Raw genomic sequence first — 18,300 nt, 5'->3', positions numbered from 1 at the left:
ACCAACTAACAAACAAACATATGCCAGGAAACACACAACCATAGTAATGGGAGTCTTCAATTATCCTCATATCAATTGGATAACTAATTCTGCACCAAATGAGAAATCAAATAAGTTCCTAACCAACCTAGCTAACAACTTTGTTGTCCAAAAGGTAGAGGGTGAAACTAGAGTAGTGGTTCCCAAAGCGGGCGGTACCACTCCCTGGGGGGAAATGCCTTAGGGGGGGCGCTAAGAGGCAAGGAAGCCAGCAGGGGGCGCTAAGAGGTGGCAGGGGGTGTTCGAGGCACCAGCCCTGCAGGTTCACTCATTGACTGTAGTAACGCTCCAGAGCTGGCGCCTCCAATGCAGAAGCGGTGGCACATTATATGCCACCGCAGCCATGTTCGATGTGCCGCCCCCCTGCCACCTCTTAGCGTACCCAAGGGGGCTGGCAGAGGGGTTCTAAGAGGCGGCAGGGGGGCATTTGAGGTGCCAGCCGGCCCTTCAGGTTCACCCATTGAGGCACCGGCTCCGGAGCGGTGTGACAGTCAATGGGTGAACCTGTAGGGCCGGTGTGTTGAACGCCCCCTGCCACCTCTTAGCATCCCCAAGAGGGCCAGCAGAAGGGCAGTAAGAGGCGGCAGGGGGGCAGCGCATCGAACGCAGCTGCAGCAGCACATAACGTGTCACCATTTCCGCATTGGAGGTGCTGGCTCCGGAGCAGTGCTTGTCAATGGATGAACCTGCAGGGCCGGCCGGCGCCTTGAACGCTCCCCTGCCACCTCTTAGTGCCCCTCTGCCGGCCCCCTTGGGGACACTAAGAGGTGGCAGGGGGGCGTTTGAGGCACTGGCCAGCCCTGCAGTTTCACCCATTGACTAGCACCACTCTGGATCCAGCGCCTCCAATGCGGCAGCATGTTGGGATATGCCACTGCAACTGCTTTCTGTCTGTCTGTCTGTCCATCTATCCATCCATCCATCCATCCAAAAGGTCTGTCTGTTTACCTGCCTGTCTGTCTGTCTGTATCTCTCTCTCTCTCTCTCTCTATCCATCCATCCATCCATCCATGTTAGAAGAGCCGGCCCCGCAGGCACATCAGGAAAGTAGAGCAAAGCCAGTCTGAGAGGGAGGGAAGGAGGGCGGGAGGGAGAGAGAGAGAGAGAGAGAGAGAGACCTGATGCATCAGATTGAATGAGGCCTAGTTTAGACTGAGGCCCTTTTCCACATTGAAACATCTTTGCCAGCACATTGAAACTTCTTTGGCTTCTATTAAAGGTTTTGTGGACGAAACATGGTCAAGACTATCAGGAAACTCACATTTTGTTGAGGCTTTAAACAGGATCCATTGGACCAGATCTCCACCCTAAAAATTACTTTTCCCTAATGTATTACAGTGCCGATTCTGAAGAAGGAAAAACCAAAATGTACTAGTAAATTACAAGGAGAACACACACACACACACCCTTCTAACCCTGCTGGAGCAGGTCTTCACACAAAAAGAAACTATCTCACAAAAAGAAGCTATCTCAACCCACCAAAAATATAACTGCAAAAAACAGACCAGAAATAAAAGTTAAAATAAGCAAAAAAATAGTAAGAGAACACCTGTATGATCTTGACAAACACAAATCATGAGGGCCTGATGGATTACATCCCAGAGTATTAAAGGAGCTGGCAGGGGTCATCTCAGAACCACTGCACCATATCTTTCAAAAATTCTGGAGCACCGGGGAACTACCAGAGGACTGGAAGAGAACTGATGTGGTTCCCATCTTCAAAAAAGCAGGGGGGGTGGGGGGAACAGACCCAGGAAACTATAGACCAGTCAGCCTAACATCAATACCCGGGAAGATACTGGAAAAGATAATTAAAAAACAGATCTGCCAACATCTAGAAACAAGTAAAGTAATAACTAGCAGTCAGCACGGGTTTGTTAAGAACAGATCATGCCAAACCAATCTTATTTCATTCTTCAACATAGTGACTAAATTAGTAGACAAGAAAAATACTGTGGACATAATATTCTTAGATTTCAGCAAGGCCTTCGATAAAGCAGACCACAACCTACTTCTTGGTAAGCTAGAAAAAAGTGGAATAGATGGCCATTTGAGGAACCACACCAATTACAATTTTAGCATTCCCTTAAAGAGACAGTATTAAATGTCTATCCTGGTTTATATATTTCCAATTGATAGTCGGTGACTATCAATTCCTAACAAGAGCCTATTCTGAACAGCATTCCTGAACAACACCAGGCTCAGACCCGAATTGTGGACAACACTTAGACTTCTGATCCAGAGATTATTGAATAAGAATAAAAAGCCAGGAGATTCAGCTGCGGCCTATGCCTTAGCTTGAACTTCAGATGGCATGTTATGTAGCTAAATATGATTTTAATCACAGCTACTCCTTTTAGATAAACATTATGCAAATTCTTTTCCAGGGAAAGGGATCAGAAAGGGATCTTTTCATTAAACATAAGCCATTAAAATTAATGTAAACTAGTTTCTTTTTCTGCTAAAATATCTTTACAGTTTTGGATTATGCATCTAATATCAGGAAACAGTTTTGGATTATGCATCTAATATCAGGAAACAGTATTATTACTAATAATAATTTATTAAATTTATATGTTGCCCCATTCCCAGCAACACTGAGCAGTTTAGAATTGTTAAAAAAGGTTAAAACAAGGGACAACAACATTAAATCTACAAAAAGAGCACAAGATAAAAGAAAGTAATGGCAAAGGAAAAAAAAAGAGGGGAAAGAAAGGAAGAGAGGGGTGTCTTCTGGCTTGGGCAAAAAGGCAGGACAGTAAGGCCCTATGAAATATCAGTAGGATGGGATCCATTTGAATTGAGAGAACCTCATTCCAGAGGTACTTCTATAGAGAAGATGCACTTCTGGGGTCCAAACAGATGGAATTGTTTAATCAGTGGAACCTGGAACATGCCAACCCTGCTAGATTGAAGTAGTCTGAGCAGATACTGTGAGCGATACTTGGTCTGTTAAATAACTAAGCCCTGTGCCATGTAGGACTTTATAAAATGCGACCAGCACCTTGATTTGCATTTTGCAAATTCAAAAGAATTCATCTTGTAAAGGTGTTCCTTTTCTGTAAAAGAAAACTACCCAACTCTATATCTGGAGAGGAACTCTACACAGTGCTACAGCCTTATTTGGTATTCGATTAATGTATGTCTTATTACATGTTCACTGTATGTACATTTTGAATTCCTTCATAGGAACTTCATATTGAAGATAGCCCAGGATGCAATATTGAGAACAATATTCTGTAAACCTGAAATCTCCTTCTCTTCTAACATTTTGGGAATCAATCTATGTAACATTTTCTATTTACTGGAAATATAAAATATACATTCAATGCAAATCTTATACTTAATGTATATAAGGAATGATAAATAGAATATATGTTGCAGTAAGAAAAAATAAAGGACATTAGGAAAAAGGATTTGAAATCATAGGTATCTCTTGGAAAACAGAAAAAGGTGGGACGTATATCATGATTTATGTACTTGTACAAGACTTTATTATATCCTTATGTGTTGTACCATTTGGACAAAGACCTCATGATATAAATGTCATCATTTTGACTCCCAATCCCAGGTTGCTGAGTTCACATTGTATGGAGTTTTATTCTAGAGAAAGACATAGAGGAAATAGAGTGGCCAGATCTCCATCTGGAGCTCCATGCAAAGTCTTTACTAAGCTTTTAAAGAAAGGTTTTTGTTAATGTTTCTGTTGTTATTAACTGATTGTTTAATTCTTGATAGATTTTTTTCCTTTTCTCTAAAAGATGCGAGAAATATCTGTGTTCTATCAGAATCTCAACACCTACTCTTTGATAAAAAATCTTTAGTAAAAAATCTTTAGTAAAAAATAGTCCATTATGTGAGTTTTGGGTATTTAGCACCCAGAATGCAAGACTCCCACAGCTTTCCTGTCACAACATCTCATAGGTATTTGCATTTCTCGCCTCAGTAAAGCACAGTGTTAGATAACACACTATAGCAAATGTACTTTCTTATTTGACACACAGAATTGTTATGTTCATGGTGGCAAGCTGTACTGCTTTTCTGTTTCCCAGCATTTTACATGCATTTATCTTCTACAGACACAATCTAGTTCCTTGGAAGCTAGCTAGCTAGATGAGCAAATAGCTAGGTAGCTGTATTCTGTGCGGGGCAGAAATGCCACGATGGAGGGCTTGAGCGACTTGAATAGCTGAAAATGTATAATACCATAGAGCAACCTAGAAGTATATAAAAATGCTTCCTTAGTACAATGGAACTGATCCCCCTAAAGAAAAGTATTGTGAAATGCCCTAATTTTGGAATGAGTATAAGAATGGTGTAAGTTACTAGAGAAAGAAAAAACAGACTTCTTGAGATAGAGGAAGAAATAAAACGAGGATGTAGAGATTTAGGGAAGATCTTTTCCCCTTGATTATAGTCACAAAAACAGAAAGATAAGCTATGTCATTGTCAGAATAAAGAGATCATCTGGAATGCTATATGTCTTACTCAATGGTGGGATTCAATTTTTTTTACTACCGGTTCTGTGGGCTTGGCTTGATGGGTGTGGCAGGGGAAGGATACTGTAAAATCTCCAGTCAGAGGTGGTATTTGCCAGTTCTCCGAACTACTCAAAATTTCCGCAACCAGTTCTCCAGAACTGGTCAGAACCTGCTGAATACCACCTCTGATCTTTGAGTAAAATAAAGCACCTACATCAATTTGGTTGGTTTTGGATTTCAGAAGATTATACAGGAAGAGGCAAGTACAATAAAGCTACAAAGAGTGGCAGAAGAAAAGACAGGGAAGTTTATTAAGCAGTTTATTGTTCTTACCAGCAAATTCTTCCATCTTGAAAAATAATGTCGTTTCTTCCCCCACCCCGCCACCAAACACTCCTTCCTGCTACAGACAGATGTCACCACCAGGCTTCGCTAGCGGCTTTCAACTAGGACTTTCAGGATTCTCTTGTCAGCATAGCCTTTGAAAACAATAAAGAATATGTTTGGCTTTTCAATGTTAAAAAAGTTGAAATCAAAATTTAAAAAATAAAAAAAATGAAATTATTATTTTTAACTGTCAAAATAAAGCTGCTATGTAGAAGTTGTATTCAGTTAAAATGATAATACTGGGAAATGAAAATCTTGGCTAGATAACAGCTTATTTGCTTGAGAGATTTGAATATTCCTCTTAACATTTACTTAGTCTGAGTGTCAGATCTTTCTCTAGTTTTGTAACAATATAAATAATATGAGTAAGGAACTTGCCAGAAATTCAAAGTAGTAATATATTTACATTACATTTTATTTATTACTTAATCATGAGCAATATGGTAAAAGAGGCAGATAGATGAAGGGTGAACTTTTGTTGAATTTTATCTTGATGACTTCGCACTGTGAGATGAATTATTTTGACATTTTGTTTTGTACAGTCAAATAACAGACTTTGATGTCAGTGGTGAAATTTTTAGTACAGACATTGGCTTTTTTAATCTTAATACTAATACTAAAATATGGTTGCATTTTCATGAGTCAGCAAACTGAGTTTATTGCAGTTCCTGGGAAAAATAATTACCCAGTGATCCAAAGGAACATTGTTGATGAAAACAATTAACTGACCTAATGAACTATCAAAAACCATTTTGGGGTGACTTGCTCCCAGCTAATAGCTCCTGGGGACTTTCCCCCAGATTTTGAGTACCTGTGATATAATGAGTGTAATGAATAATTTGTCAAGAAGAGGCTTAGCTGTCTTCATTCCCTTTTAATTCCCTTATTTCATACTTACTACTATACAGGGAGGAATGAAAATTAAAAGAAAAATAAAGGTGGAAATATTGCTTTGTGCGATTGTTTTAGATTGGTATCTTTATGCTCTAAAGACAGAAGGATGGGTTAAACTGGTCTTGATTTGTACAGTATGCTCTGATAAACCCAATTTATCTTAGAATATTAAAACTATTTATGATCTGATTCTGTATGGAATTACTGGATTTCTTGATTTTCACAAGATGTTGGCGCTTTAAATAACAAAATTAAGTGTGCCATATAACTGCAACCTCTGTGATTTAAGTTCACATTCATGTACTTCTCCCCTGTTTCTTGTTATGCCACTGCAAAATGTGGAGTATTTTTCTCCTCCTTTAACTAGCTGTATTACTTAGCACTGTCTGTATCTAATGTGTGAGTGATGGTCACTTTCAATTTGGTGTACAATATATTTTTCAGATTTTTCATTTCTTTAATGTATAAGCTACCCTCATTCCTGAGGCAATACTTAAGTGACATACTATTACAATAATCATAATTTAGAATTCAAAAGAGAAAAAAACCTCTCTTTGCTTGTTTGTAATTAAAGCTATCTACATTTCCATTTGTTTACATAATAATAAAAAATGTGGTTAGTTGAAAACATAGGCCAATCTTTCTAACTGGCTTTCAGTGAAAATAAAGGATGGAAATAGTAGGTGAAAGAAACTTATTCACATAGTTTTGAGAATGCCAGAGATCAAAGCTACTAGATAAGCAGGTATACAGTACTAATACGGTACTAATATACAGTATGTTGAGTAAAGTGGTAATTTGATAAGGAACACAGTATGGTAGTTAAAATGGATTAGAAACCTTGAGTTCTAATCATCCTTAAGCATAGAAGCTGATTGAGAGTCCTTAGGTTGGTCACTCTCTCTTAGCCCAGCTTATGGTAAGTCACAGACTTGTTGAGGCTCTGTGATGCTACCTTGAGCTATAAAAATAAAAGGGTGGACATAAATATAATAAATGAAAATAAGGATAATTCATTTCTACTGTAAATCAGAATGTGTAGTGTATGTTGAAATAAGGTAACTGCACATTTAGAATTGAACTTTAGATAACTTTTGGTTTGCTTTTAAGCATTTGTTTAAATGTGTTCAGTTATCCCTCTCTTGATGCTAAGTTACATTCCTAAGTTAAATTCCTCACATAAAATGTATTTCCATAACAAGAGATACTTAACTGATGAAAAAAGGTAGTTGTGGAATATGGTATCAAAAGTTTATAACCATAATTCATTGATAAATGTACTCCTATACCTTCAGAGCCTTTTTCTTAAGCATTATGTCACTCAAAAGTATTTTATTCCTTGTCTCATATTCCATGTGACAGGAACACATTTCTTTCCCTTTTCTCCTACTGGATTTCTAATGTGCATGGTTATCATGGCAGACAAAGAGGTACATAAATACATCATGGCATGTGATGACCCGAGACATGGCACAAAGGAAACACAGACAGATAATCAATAAGAGTCCCTTTATTATCTCCAATTTTGCCCCCAATGTCCAGGTTACCTTCTGGCTGGAGAAAAACTCTCCCAGTAACAGCCTTTGACTGCAGAAAATTAAGTCCAAAGAAGCCGGACTGAAGTAATTTAGTTTGGCAGGGCAGGAGCAAGAATTTCAGACTTGAAAGCATGGCAAAACTCACACAGGGAAGTTTTGGGAGTATGCCAGGAACACAGATAAGTCACAACAACACAAGATAAAATTCCATTTGCTCCCAACAGCCTGCCGCACGCAGCCTGCCTTTCTTATAAACTGTCTTCCCACCTGTGGTTAATGAAGGGAATCAGGGCCCTTTCCTCCCCTGGACGCACACAAACCACATTGCTCTCTTCTCCGTTCCTCCCTGTGTGCCTTCCTAGGATGATGAAGGGGTGGGCCTGGTTCTTCCTCTGAACTCCGTCTCCCTTGTTCTATCTTTTCCCTACTCTGCCCAACCGGACTTTGCCCTTCCCAGCCCCCCTCTATAGCCAAGGGAGCCACACTCCCATTCCCTGTCAGCTGTTTGGCTTCCTCCTCGATTCAGACTCTGACAGGGGCATGACATGGCACTTCAAATGCTATTAGCATTCTTCTTTATCTTGTGCGTAGTAAATTCACTCACAGTAAAAACTCATGCTAGGTCCAAGGATCATTAGATGTACAGGAATACATCCCACTTCATTTCTAGTGTTAGAGAGGTCATTTTTCTTTTCATTTTAGACATATTGTTGATGCAATTTTGATCCCATAGTAACAATAGTAAAAACAGCAGAAATGGAAAAAGTAGGAAACAAGGATCCACAACTGAAGCAACCACACAGCACAATGGTGAATCTGTAAGGAAGAGCAGAAAGGGATTTTGGCAGGAAAATGTTCCATTTTGGCATGTTTCAGATAGGAGTATATTTAAAAATCACAGTATCTGCATTTAAGACAATGAAATATGATGCTTTTGCATGCAATGTAATTTTGCATTGAAGACTAAAAGGGCTATTAGAGGTTAACTTTTGTTTCTGCTTCAAAGATACTTGATATAGAACATTTTTGCTGAGAATTTAATTCACTCCCAACTTTAACTTTGACCTCTAAAAATGACAATGGATTATGTAGTAGCTGTAACATGCTACCTCTTGGTAGAAGCTCACAAGAGGAGAAATATTCCACTGTTGTTCATGTCTCTCTCATTCTCTTTACTGAGTGAGTAGGGAGTAGGAGGTTATCAGGGCAGCTTCTTTAGCTTCCATTTACCAGCCATAGAACATTGTCTGGATAATGAACTGCATTTATTCTGAAATTTGTTCTTGCAAAGTTGTAAGTATCAAATATTTTTTTAAAAAAAAGTAAGATTATAATTTTATACTTGAACCTTACAGAAGTAACTATTTCTTATTAGAAATAAACTTTAAAAAGCTCCTGACTTCATTAGTATACTCTAGAACTGCTGAGGGATGGGTGAAGAGGTTCATGCGTGTCTATAGGAGGATTTGTCAAAATTTGCAAGAGGACAAGTGTAGTGTCTTGAGTGAAACCTCTGGCTTTTGTCTGTGCATGAGAATAAACTTGGAAAATCCATGGGTTCTGGTTATAAAAGATCCTGATTTTTGATTGCCACTCGTGCCACTTATTCTGCAGGTTTTAATCCTTTATGGACAACACTGATTCAAATTCTCCACAAACATACATTATGATGTTCAGTTAGTTTTCAAATTAAAACATAAGATTTAAAAGAAAAATCAGGAAAAAATCTGATAAATGCTACATGTTCCAGTGTATTCAAGAGCCCAAACGAACACTTTGTCTGTCAACATCTTTATTTCAAGAGCCTCTCAAGCATATATTTCTTTTTAAAAAATTATCCTATGCTATTCCTTAGAAACACGAAGCATGACATTCCCAATTTAATATAACATTACTGTCATGGCCTTTTAACATGTCTTGTTAAAAATTATTGAGGAGATATTATAAAAGTCATAACAGGCAGGCAAACTGGTATCATGGCAATCTGTTATATAATCCTTCAAACAAAAGTACACCAAAACTCAAAGCATGAAACAGACTAAATCAAAAGAGACTCTAATCTCAGGAAAATGCATAGTTGGTTAATTATTTGAAAAGATATGCACAAAATTCTATCATAGATCTCTCACATTGCTACATGGAAAGTTAAATGTGCAGGAGTTTCAAGAACTTTGCTGGTGATAATTGTTTCTGTTTCTATGGCAACATATTCTGAATTGCTTCTCACGTGATGGTATTCATTATAAAATAGATTGCTACAAAATATTGGAGACATGAAGCTTTTAGTTTAAATCCTTTATTGAAACATCTGCAGTAACCTGAAATATAAATGACTTCAGTTAGTGCTTTTCAATTAATTCAAGCATAAACATCAACAGAAGGTATTTCAACACTTGAATTCACTGATGGCTGTCTTCTACCATATTCTTTTTGAAATAGTCTTAATTGTTTATGGGATGGAAGAAGGGGTATCTATTAAATGGGAGAGAAAGAGTAAAATAGACTGTTCTATTTTGTAGGATTGAGATAAATAAACACATACTTTTAAGGATAAATGAGATTCCATAGTCACATAGCAGAACATCTACCGGCCTATTGATTTGACATGCTGTAGGTATTCCTTCCCATTCTAAAGCACTCACTCTGCATTGAAAATAATTAGGTAAAATTACTATTTTTAATAACCTAAAATTATCTGAGTTCCAATTATCTATCTTGTGCAGATAATGTCTCCTTCCATAAACTCTCCTGTTAATTAATTACTAGTGTTATTGTTAGATCGGGTACAAAAGAGACGTGAGACCAGTGTACTTCAAGCTCTTTATTTTATGTTAAGATCTGTACAAGATCTTGGAGCAGCAGCAGCCCTTCATATAGGAACTGCTCATGGCTCGCCGGCCACTGACAGGTCTTTGAATCTCCCATGATTGGCTCAGCCAATCGCGGTTGATTCTTAGCGGACCAATCACTGCTGTTCCGTAGACCAATCGAATTGCTGTCCGTGTGGACCAATAGGAATTCAGTCTTTGGAGTATGTTAATACAGAACTGTTATTATAACTAGCATTATTATTGCTGTTTCAGAAGAGAAGTCTGAATTGGTTAAAACAAACAAACTTTTTTCATTACAAACTGAACTTCATGGGGTATCCAGCATTATTTTTATAAGTTGCTTTGGTCCTACAATAAGCTTATGAAAGTGCTCACTTTTCTTAAAAATGTTTCTGTTGATTTTAACCTGTAAATCAAAACTTTCTTCAATAATTTTTCTGGATATTGTCTAGAATCCATGGGCTCTGGTTATACAAGATTCTGATTTTCTTGTCTAAAGATGTCCATGATTTCACTTGAATATGTTAGTTATAGATTATAACTCTTGTTAATTGGCTCTCCATATTATCTTCTTCTAAAAATGAGCTAATTAAAATGAAAAGAAAAATATGCTTAGGTGAGTTAAAATTTCAGATGTACATGGAAGTGGAAAAATTTGGTCAGAACTCCGGAGGCAACTTTCTTGTGTGAAAGCCCTGAAGAACCTAGAAAGGAAGTATTATTTTGTAAAGAAACATTCATATGTGCAAAAATTATGTACCGTATATATAAATAAAAACAAATATGACAAAGTACTGTAAAACTCTAGTGAAATAGTTAAGGACTGTTAAACCCATTAAATTTTTGCTACCCAGAGCATTGGGGTGAAAAAATGTTTGGATACTAATTGACGTACATTGAAGATAAATTTAAAGGAAGTCAAGTTGTAGCACTTCTAGTGAAAAACATGTTTCAGGAGGATGCAGTTTTTAAAACTGAAACTTTGGTGCAGTTTTAAATGGTGACAAACTGTAAGCTTCCATTTTGATGCATTTTACCCCACAATATTCTAGTGCCTTAAAGTGTAGATCACATAAAAATAATAGATAGCACAACTATTTTTCACAGGAGTGTCAGTTTACTACCAATTTCTCTTAAGTAATGTAATTGTTCTGGATTTAATGAAGCAACATAGAATTAACTTATAGGATAATGGTAAAAATATCACTATCATATTAGAATTAATTGTAAAAGCTGAAAAGTGGCTTGCATGGAACTTGATTTGCATCAGATAATTATAGTTGCCAGAAGGGTGATATTCATGGGCTAGGTTGTGACATGCTAACGACTGTAAACAAATCAACCAAAAAATTATAAAGCAAATGTATATATTTAATTAAAATTATTTATCATATTAGCTCACAAAGTATAAATCTGTAATATGATTCTTCATCCAGAAATACTTTGTTTTGTAGGATTTTGAATTAAATAATGAATTGAAGATGAGTGTTCTTAATCTACTAGAAGAAGTTTTGAGAGATCCCGACCTTTTGCCACAAGAAAGGAAAGCTACAGCAAATATCCTGAGGTAAAGAGGATCTATGAATTCCATAACAGAAGTATTATAAAAGAAACAGAAGTGTGATTGATTCAGATGTTTAATTTCACTGTATCACTTTAAAAAGGGGGAAATATAATTTTGTTACAAAAATGTGGTGCTGATCAACTGTTTCATAGAGGTAAAGCCATTTTAATCTTTCTCTAAGGGACATATACTGCAAAATTATACTCATGAAGAATTAGGAACTTTTTGTTCTTTTCACCAAAAGTTTGATTGCAAATTAAAAATATATGAACATTCTAACGACTGTACAAGCAATTACATACAAGCAATTTGAGAAGTTAAGCCCCTCCAATAAGTCATCCAAGCCACTTGTTTACATGATAAAAGCAATAATTTCCAGTTCTAGACAGTTTTGAGTGCTGCAATTGAAAAGCCAAACATTTCAAAAGAAGTAGCAGCAAAATATTCTTCTGCAAGAAAAGCTACAGAAAACTTGTACAGCATTTTATACTGTGGTGGCGGCGCAGTGGTTTGAATGCAGTATTGCAGACTAGTTCTGCTGACTGCCGGCTACCAGCAGTTGGGCAGTTCAATTCTCACCAGCTCAAGGTTGACTCAGCCTTCCATCCTTCTGAGGTCAGTAAAATGAGGCCCAAAATTGTTGGGGGCAATACAGTGACTCTGTAAACCACTTAGAGAGGTCTGTAAAGCACTGTGAAGCAGTATAGTGCTACTGCTATTAAACAACATAATAAATATGTTAGTCTGGACAGCATCATAAAACTGTTATTTCTGGTATTATTTGCCCTAAGACCTATCCTCATTTTCTGACAGACTTACATTGATGCCTATATAATTAACCTTTGTATTAAAACAATTGACACAGATAATTTGCTACCCCTACCAACAGGTTGGTAGATAGTGGATCTGAAAATCAGTATAAGTGGATCTGCAAGGGATTGAACATTCAGTGAATGCTTTTTCATAATTCCATGTGATTTTGAAGACAGGTTTTACATTAAGTGCTTCAGGGGTCTCTCTTGGTCCCTGTGTTGTTTTATAACTGTATGGAAATAGTATGGAATATACTGTATCTGGCATGTATTTATAGAGTACTAGAGAAATTATAATCGAAAATCATTCTGAAAATTTAAGACTTACATGGCATCAGTGGAACTTATTTCTGAAGAGACATTAAGAATTATGGCTATCATTTATTAGGTATTCTTTCAAAACAGCAATCATGGAGATGTATCCTGTAAGTTCATCTTAGGGAAGTTTTTGGTCATATCCCATTTTGTTGAAGTAAGGAGAAGAGATGCAGAGGCTTAATTGCTGCTCCCATTTTGCAGAATACCTCCCCTTTCAATTAAGACTTCTTCTCTCCCCTATAATGTTCCAGAAGCAGCTACTAATTTTTCTGTGAAATATTTGGTTAATTTGTTTTTGCTGTCTTCAATTTATTTCACTTTGAATGACTTATTCGTTTTTTTGTATTGTTTAATTAATTTTCCTGTCATTATAATTTATAATTATAATTTATTCTTGATTGCTGTAATGTTGATTACATATTATTTTAAAGTATTTATATTTGTTGTTTTGTAAACCACCATGAGTCTGCATTGATTGATTTGACAACATACTAGTAGAATAAATAAGCATATATAAACACTTGGAATACCCATAAGGTAAATATTAAAAGTAGCACAAAAGACTGCAGAAATTCATTGTGATATAAAATATATCGCTAATTATTTTTAGGACACTTTCTCAGGAGGATCAAGATGACACACACTTAAAAATAGAAGATATAATGCAGATGGTAGGTTTATTTAAATAAATATGGTTTATTTTTTATTCGTGTAAATCGAGCTTACTCTCTGGAAATTATGCTTGACTGTTCCATTATTACAACCTGTTTTACATATCATTCTTTGTTACATTTTCCTTTGATTACTAGGTGTTTCAACTGTTCAGTAGTTACAATGAAACAAAATAGCTATGAATATGAACTTTGGTTTGTTGAGATGTTATGCAAAATGTGGAACTTTCATTTCAGTATACCAAGGAAGTTGATTAAACTGACTCATACCCTCAGAAACTATTTATATATCATCACTTTATATATTTTATTACACAAATCATTTATTTATATAGCCACCCATCTCACAGAAAAGTGATTCTAGGTATTGCGCAATAAAAATAGTAAAATCAAAATACCAAAACAGGTACAATTAAAAAGACATCAAGCAACATTATTAATAACAAGGCGGTAAGGAGAAAAATTGATGTTAAAAACAGTGCTGCCAACTCATTAAATCACCATTTCTTTGAGATTCCTAAGCCTGCAACACAGCGCTGTTTTGAGGATTTTCAGAAGAGTATCAAGGATAGGACTAATCTCACCTTGGTGAGGGGAGATTGATATTCTACAGGGGGGCAACATGGCAGAAAAGGCTCATCTCCTGGGCCCCACCTGAGGAAATTATTTCACCAGAAGGAACAACAATATATTTCTGGACAGGTACATGTAAATCAGGTGGAGGTAGTTCTTCAAATAAACCTTCAAATGGCTATTTAAATTGCAGTGGCAATTTGCAAGTAAAACATAAACAGGAACTTATTTTTAAAAAGTGAAAATCTGCTAAACATGGAAGAGTTATTTATGTAGAGGAAATATCAAGTTGAATTTGAAGCATAGAAAGTTTTAAACAGTGTGAAGTGCCTGATGTAACTGTGACAGCTTGTTCAAGACCTAGGCATATTATTTACTGTGTTAAGCTTCTTTTTCCTATTCTGTTCTAGGAACACGAATAATCTAGGATTCTGCACATACTATGCATGTTTATTTTAAAAATTGTGTATTAGCAAGTCTTTACAACTCTCCATTATCTATAGTATTTTATCCCTGTAACTTTGTCTGAATCCACGAGGAGGCATATACAGAATTTGAAGATTTATAGAAGTACAAGAAATATTTAAAAGAAAAAGAAAAGAAAAGAAACCCAAATACAGCTGTCCATTTCAAGAATAACCAGGTTCTGATTAAGTAGCCATAATGCTACTGGTTGAAATGAGGTGGGAAAAAATGGTTTACTAGAAGAGGGCATGTCTGATTGGCTGGAATGCTGAATAACAACACTCTACAGGTAGTCTTTGAACTATGACTGCAATTGGGACTGCATTGTTGGTCACTAAGCAGTGTGGTCATAATATGTGACGTCATGTGACTACATCAGCAGTGCCAGCAATCTAGGCAGTCTTGATAGTTGCTTAACCCCAGAGATGTGGATTAAGCAAGAAATGAAAAGATCCCAGGTAAAGAGTGCAGGGATGCCTCAGGAAGGAGATGGAGGCCTCAGGGGCCCCACATGAGTCGGCAAGCCACACATGAGTTGGAGGAGTGGGGGTTGTGGAAGGCCGGGGAATGAGGGTAAGGGGTAAATGCATGTGAACACAGGGAGGCTAGGGAAAGGGCATGTGTGCAAGTGCAGGGTTATCTGGGAAAGAGGAAATGGGGACGGGGGGGAAGGGGTGGAATGCTGGGTGCAGGGAGAGTGGGGAAAGAGAACATGGGATATAGGCATGAATGTGACTGCAGGGAGGCCATAGTAAAAGGGTTGAGTGATATGTCCATATGTACAAGCACATTTGAACCCAAAGTAACAGGACATGGGGTGTTTGCCAGTGAAGGAAGAAAGGAGGGAGTAGTGCATGCAAATGATGAAAGGCTGGGCTATGAGGGAGACTTGTCTGAGTGACTTGCAGTCTTCCCTACCGGTTTCCCTGTTGACTTTGCTTATGAGAAGGTTCAGAGAAGATGACAAATGACGATCCAAGGCTGGAATGCTGCAACTGGTTGTACGTGCAAGCAAGTTGCCAAGTGCTTGTATTTTGTTCATGTTCCCATGAGATGATGCAATTATTATAAGTATGAGCTAATTGACAAGCACTCAGATTTGCTCACATGACCATGGGGTGCATTGGAACAGATGGACTTTTAAGGAAACCTTAAATGTAAGGAGAAAGGGGAAAATGCCCCCCAAATGCCTCATTGGTAAAAGCACAAGGCACATTTCAAATCTTGCAACTACAGGGAGTCCTCAGGTTATGGCCACTCATTCAGTGACTGTTCAAAGTTACAACACCACCAAATGACAGGGATTTTATCCCAGTCACAGTGAGCCATGGCCACATAATTACCATTTGCAACCTTCCCTACTTAATTCCCACACGCAAAGTCAATAGGGAAGCCACCAGGAAAAGACACACGCTCAGTGGTGGGATTCAATTTTTTTTACTACTGGCTTGGTGGGTGTGGCAGGGGAAGGATACTGTCAAATCTTCAGTCAGAGGTGGGATTTTACGGTTCTTTGAACTACTCAAAATTTCTGCTGTCGGTTCTCCAGAACTGGACAGAACCTGCTAAATACCACCTCTGCACACATTGTTTCTATAACTTGCTCCTGCCACTTTTTCTTCAAGAATCCTGGCAGCAGAATGTCCTCTGTGGCTCCCTTTCCATTTATGCCCCATAGCAACTCCTGCCAACCTGCCCATGCTCCATAGTGCCTACCAGTGGCCCAGCCTACATTGGCTTATCCTTGCTCCATCGTGCCCACCTATGGACTGTTCTCACTCAGTAGCACTGCCCACCTGCTCTGAGTACCACCCACCCGTGGCACTCACCGACTCACCCCCAGCAGTTCTAGCTCGCTGGCTTGCTTGCTTAGCACTACAGTCATTTGAGGTCCTTTCTTAATGAACTACACAGTCTCTGGCTTATGGCGGCACCTGGGATTACTAAGATTGCTGTTGCTGTTGCTCAACATTCCAGAAGATAGGTTTAAGATACAGAAGGATCTTGACAGACTTGAACATTGGACACTAACAAAATGAAATTCAGTGATGAAAAAAGTAAGGTTCTACATTTGGGCAACAAAAATCAAATGCATAGGTACAGTATATGTAGTACCTTACTCAATAGTAGTAACCGTGAGAGGGATCTCGGAGTGCTAATGGACAACCATTTAAATATGAGCCTGCAGTGTGCAGCAGCTGCCAAAAAAAAATGTCAACACAGTCCTAAGCTGCATAAACAGAAGGATAGAATCAAGATCACGTGAAATTGCCATTTTATAATGCCTTGGTAAGGCCACACTTGGAATACTGCATTCAGTTTTGGTCACCACAACATAAAAATGATGTTGAGACTCTATAAAGAATGCAGAGAAGAGCAACAAAGATGATTAGGGAACTGGAAGCTAAAACATGAAGAATGGTTGCAGGAACTGGTTATGTCTAGTTTAATGAAAAGAAGGACTAGGGGAGACATGATAGCAGTGTTCCAATATCTCAGGGGCTGCCACAAAGAAGAGGGAGTCAAGCTATTCTCCAAAGCACCTGAGGGCAGGACACGAAGCAATGGGTGGAAACTAATCAAGGAGAGAAGCAACCTAGAACTAAGAAGGAATTTCCTGACAGAACAATTAATCAATGAAATGGCTTGCCTTCAAAAGTTGTAGAAGTTTTTATGAAGAGATTGGACAACAATTTGTCTGAAATGATACAGGGCTTCCTGCTTGAATGGGGGTTGGACTAGAAGATCTCCAAGGTCCCTTCCTACTATTCTATTCTATTCTATTCTATTCTAAGTGATGTAATCATGTGATGTGTTATGGCTTGTGTCAGTGTATTAGAGTTCATGAATTGGAATAGACATGATAACAGGTCAGCCAATAGGGATTGTTTGGTGTCCCAGACAGCTCGAACCCTTGTTGGTACGTACAGCTGTTACAGGATTTACGCGTAAATGATGCTGTAATAGTGTTTGAGGATAATGCTGCTTGCATTAAAATGGCTACAGGTGACAGAATAAAGAATAGAAGCAACCATGTGGACATTAAGTATTGCAATATCAGAGAAGCCCTCAAATGTAAATTAATTAGCTTGCTTCACTGTTCTTCAGAGGATAATCTGTCATGAAGGGAGGAGTCAGTATCTAAAAGTTCATGATTTGGAATAGACATGGTAACAGGTCAGCCAATGCGGACTGTTTGGTGCCCCATACAGCTCGGAGCCTTGGTGTGGTTTAGCTTGACTGATTTCTTCACAAGAGTTGTTTTTTCCTTGCAATATTGCTTCTGTATTATATTGCTTCTGTGCTTATGAAGCTTCTGTGTTTCTTTGCTTCAGTTCTGGTGGTTCTGATTGCTTTTGCTTCTGCTTCTTGTTCTTGTACTTGCTACCACGTTGCAAGGACTGCATGGGTATTGTATACATGCATCATGTTTTATATTATTGTATATAAACAAGTTTCTCCTATAAATAAATCCTGCTGAATTATTTGCTTGTGTGCTGGTTGGATTGCTGCAAACTCTTGACAGTTTAGTGATGGAAAATCTGGGTGGAAATTGCTGTCATAACTTGAGGACTCCTGTAAGATTAGAAAACTGCAATGAAATTGTTTTATTAGTTTACAACATTAGGAAAATAATTCTCGGTTTCAGAAATAAGAGCTCATGAAATGCTGTTTTGAATGATGGAGAAATGAGAATATATTCTGTCAATGCCCTTTTTGAAGCACT

At 37.7% G+C, this 18,300-nt stretch overlaps 2 protein-coding genes across 5 annotated transcripts in view; one reads left to right on the top strand and one right to left on the bottom strand.

Annotated features, from left to right (window-relative positions):
• Positions 1-18,300, bottom strand: part of OCLN (occludin) — a 389,915-nt gene that overhangs the window by 355,350 nt on the left and 16,265 nt on the right. The gene's annotated exons all lie outside the window — the stretch shown is intronic.
• RASGRF2 (Ras protein specific guanine nucleotide releasing factor 2) overlaps positions 1-18,300 on the top strand; it is a 120,798-nt gene that overhangs the window by 92,991 nt on the left and 9,507 nt on the right. For all 4 annotated transcript variants that reach the window (XM_087927118.1, XM_087927117.1, XM_087927116.1 and 1 more), the window contains 2 exons: positions 11,625-11,737; positions 13,475-13,535. In XM_087927118.1, the coding sequence (XP_087783244.1) occupies positions 11,625-11,737; positions 13,475-13,535 (174 nt within the window). The remainder of the gene's footprint in view (positions 1-11,624; positions 11,738-13,474; positions 13,536-18,300) is intronic.

This window comes from Pseudonaja textilis, chromosome 2, assembly GCF_049901715.1.
Source record: "Pseudonaja textilis isolate UNSWEBS1 chromosome 2, rPseTex1.2, whole genome shotgun sequence".
NCBI lineage: Eukaryota > Metazoa > Chordata > Lepidosauria > Squamata > Elapidae > Pseudonaja > Pseudonaja textilis.
Note: the sequence above shows the minus strand (reverse complement) of the source record. Positions and strands in the feature narration are given on the sequence as shown.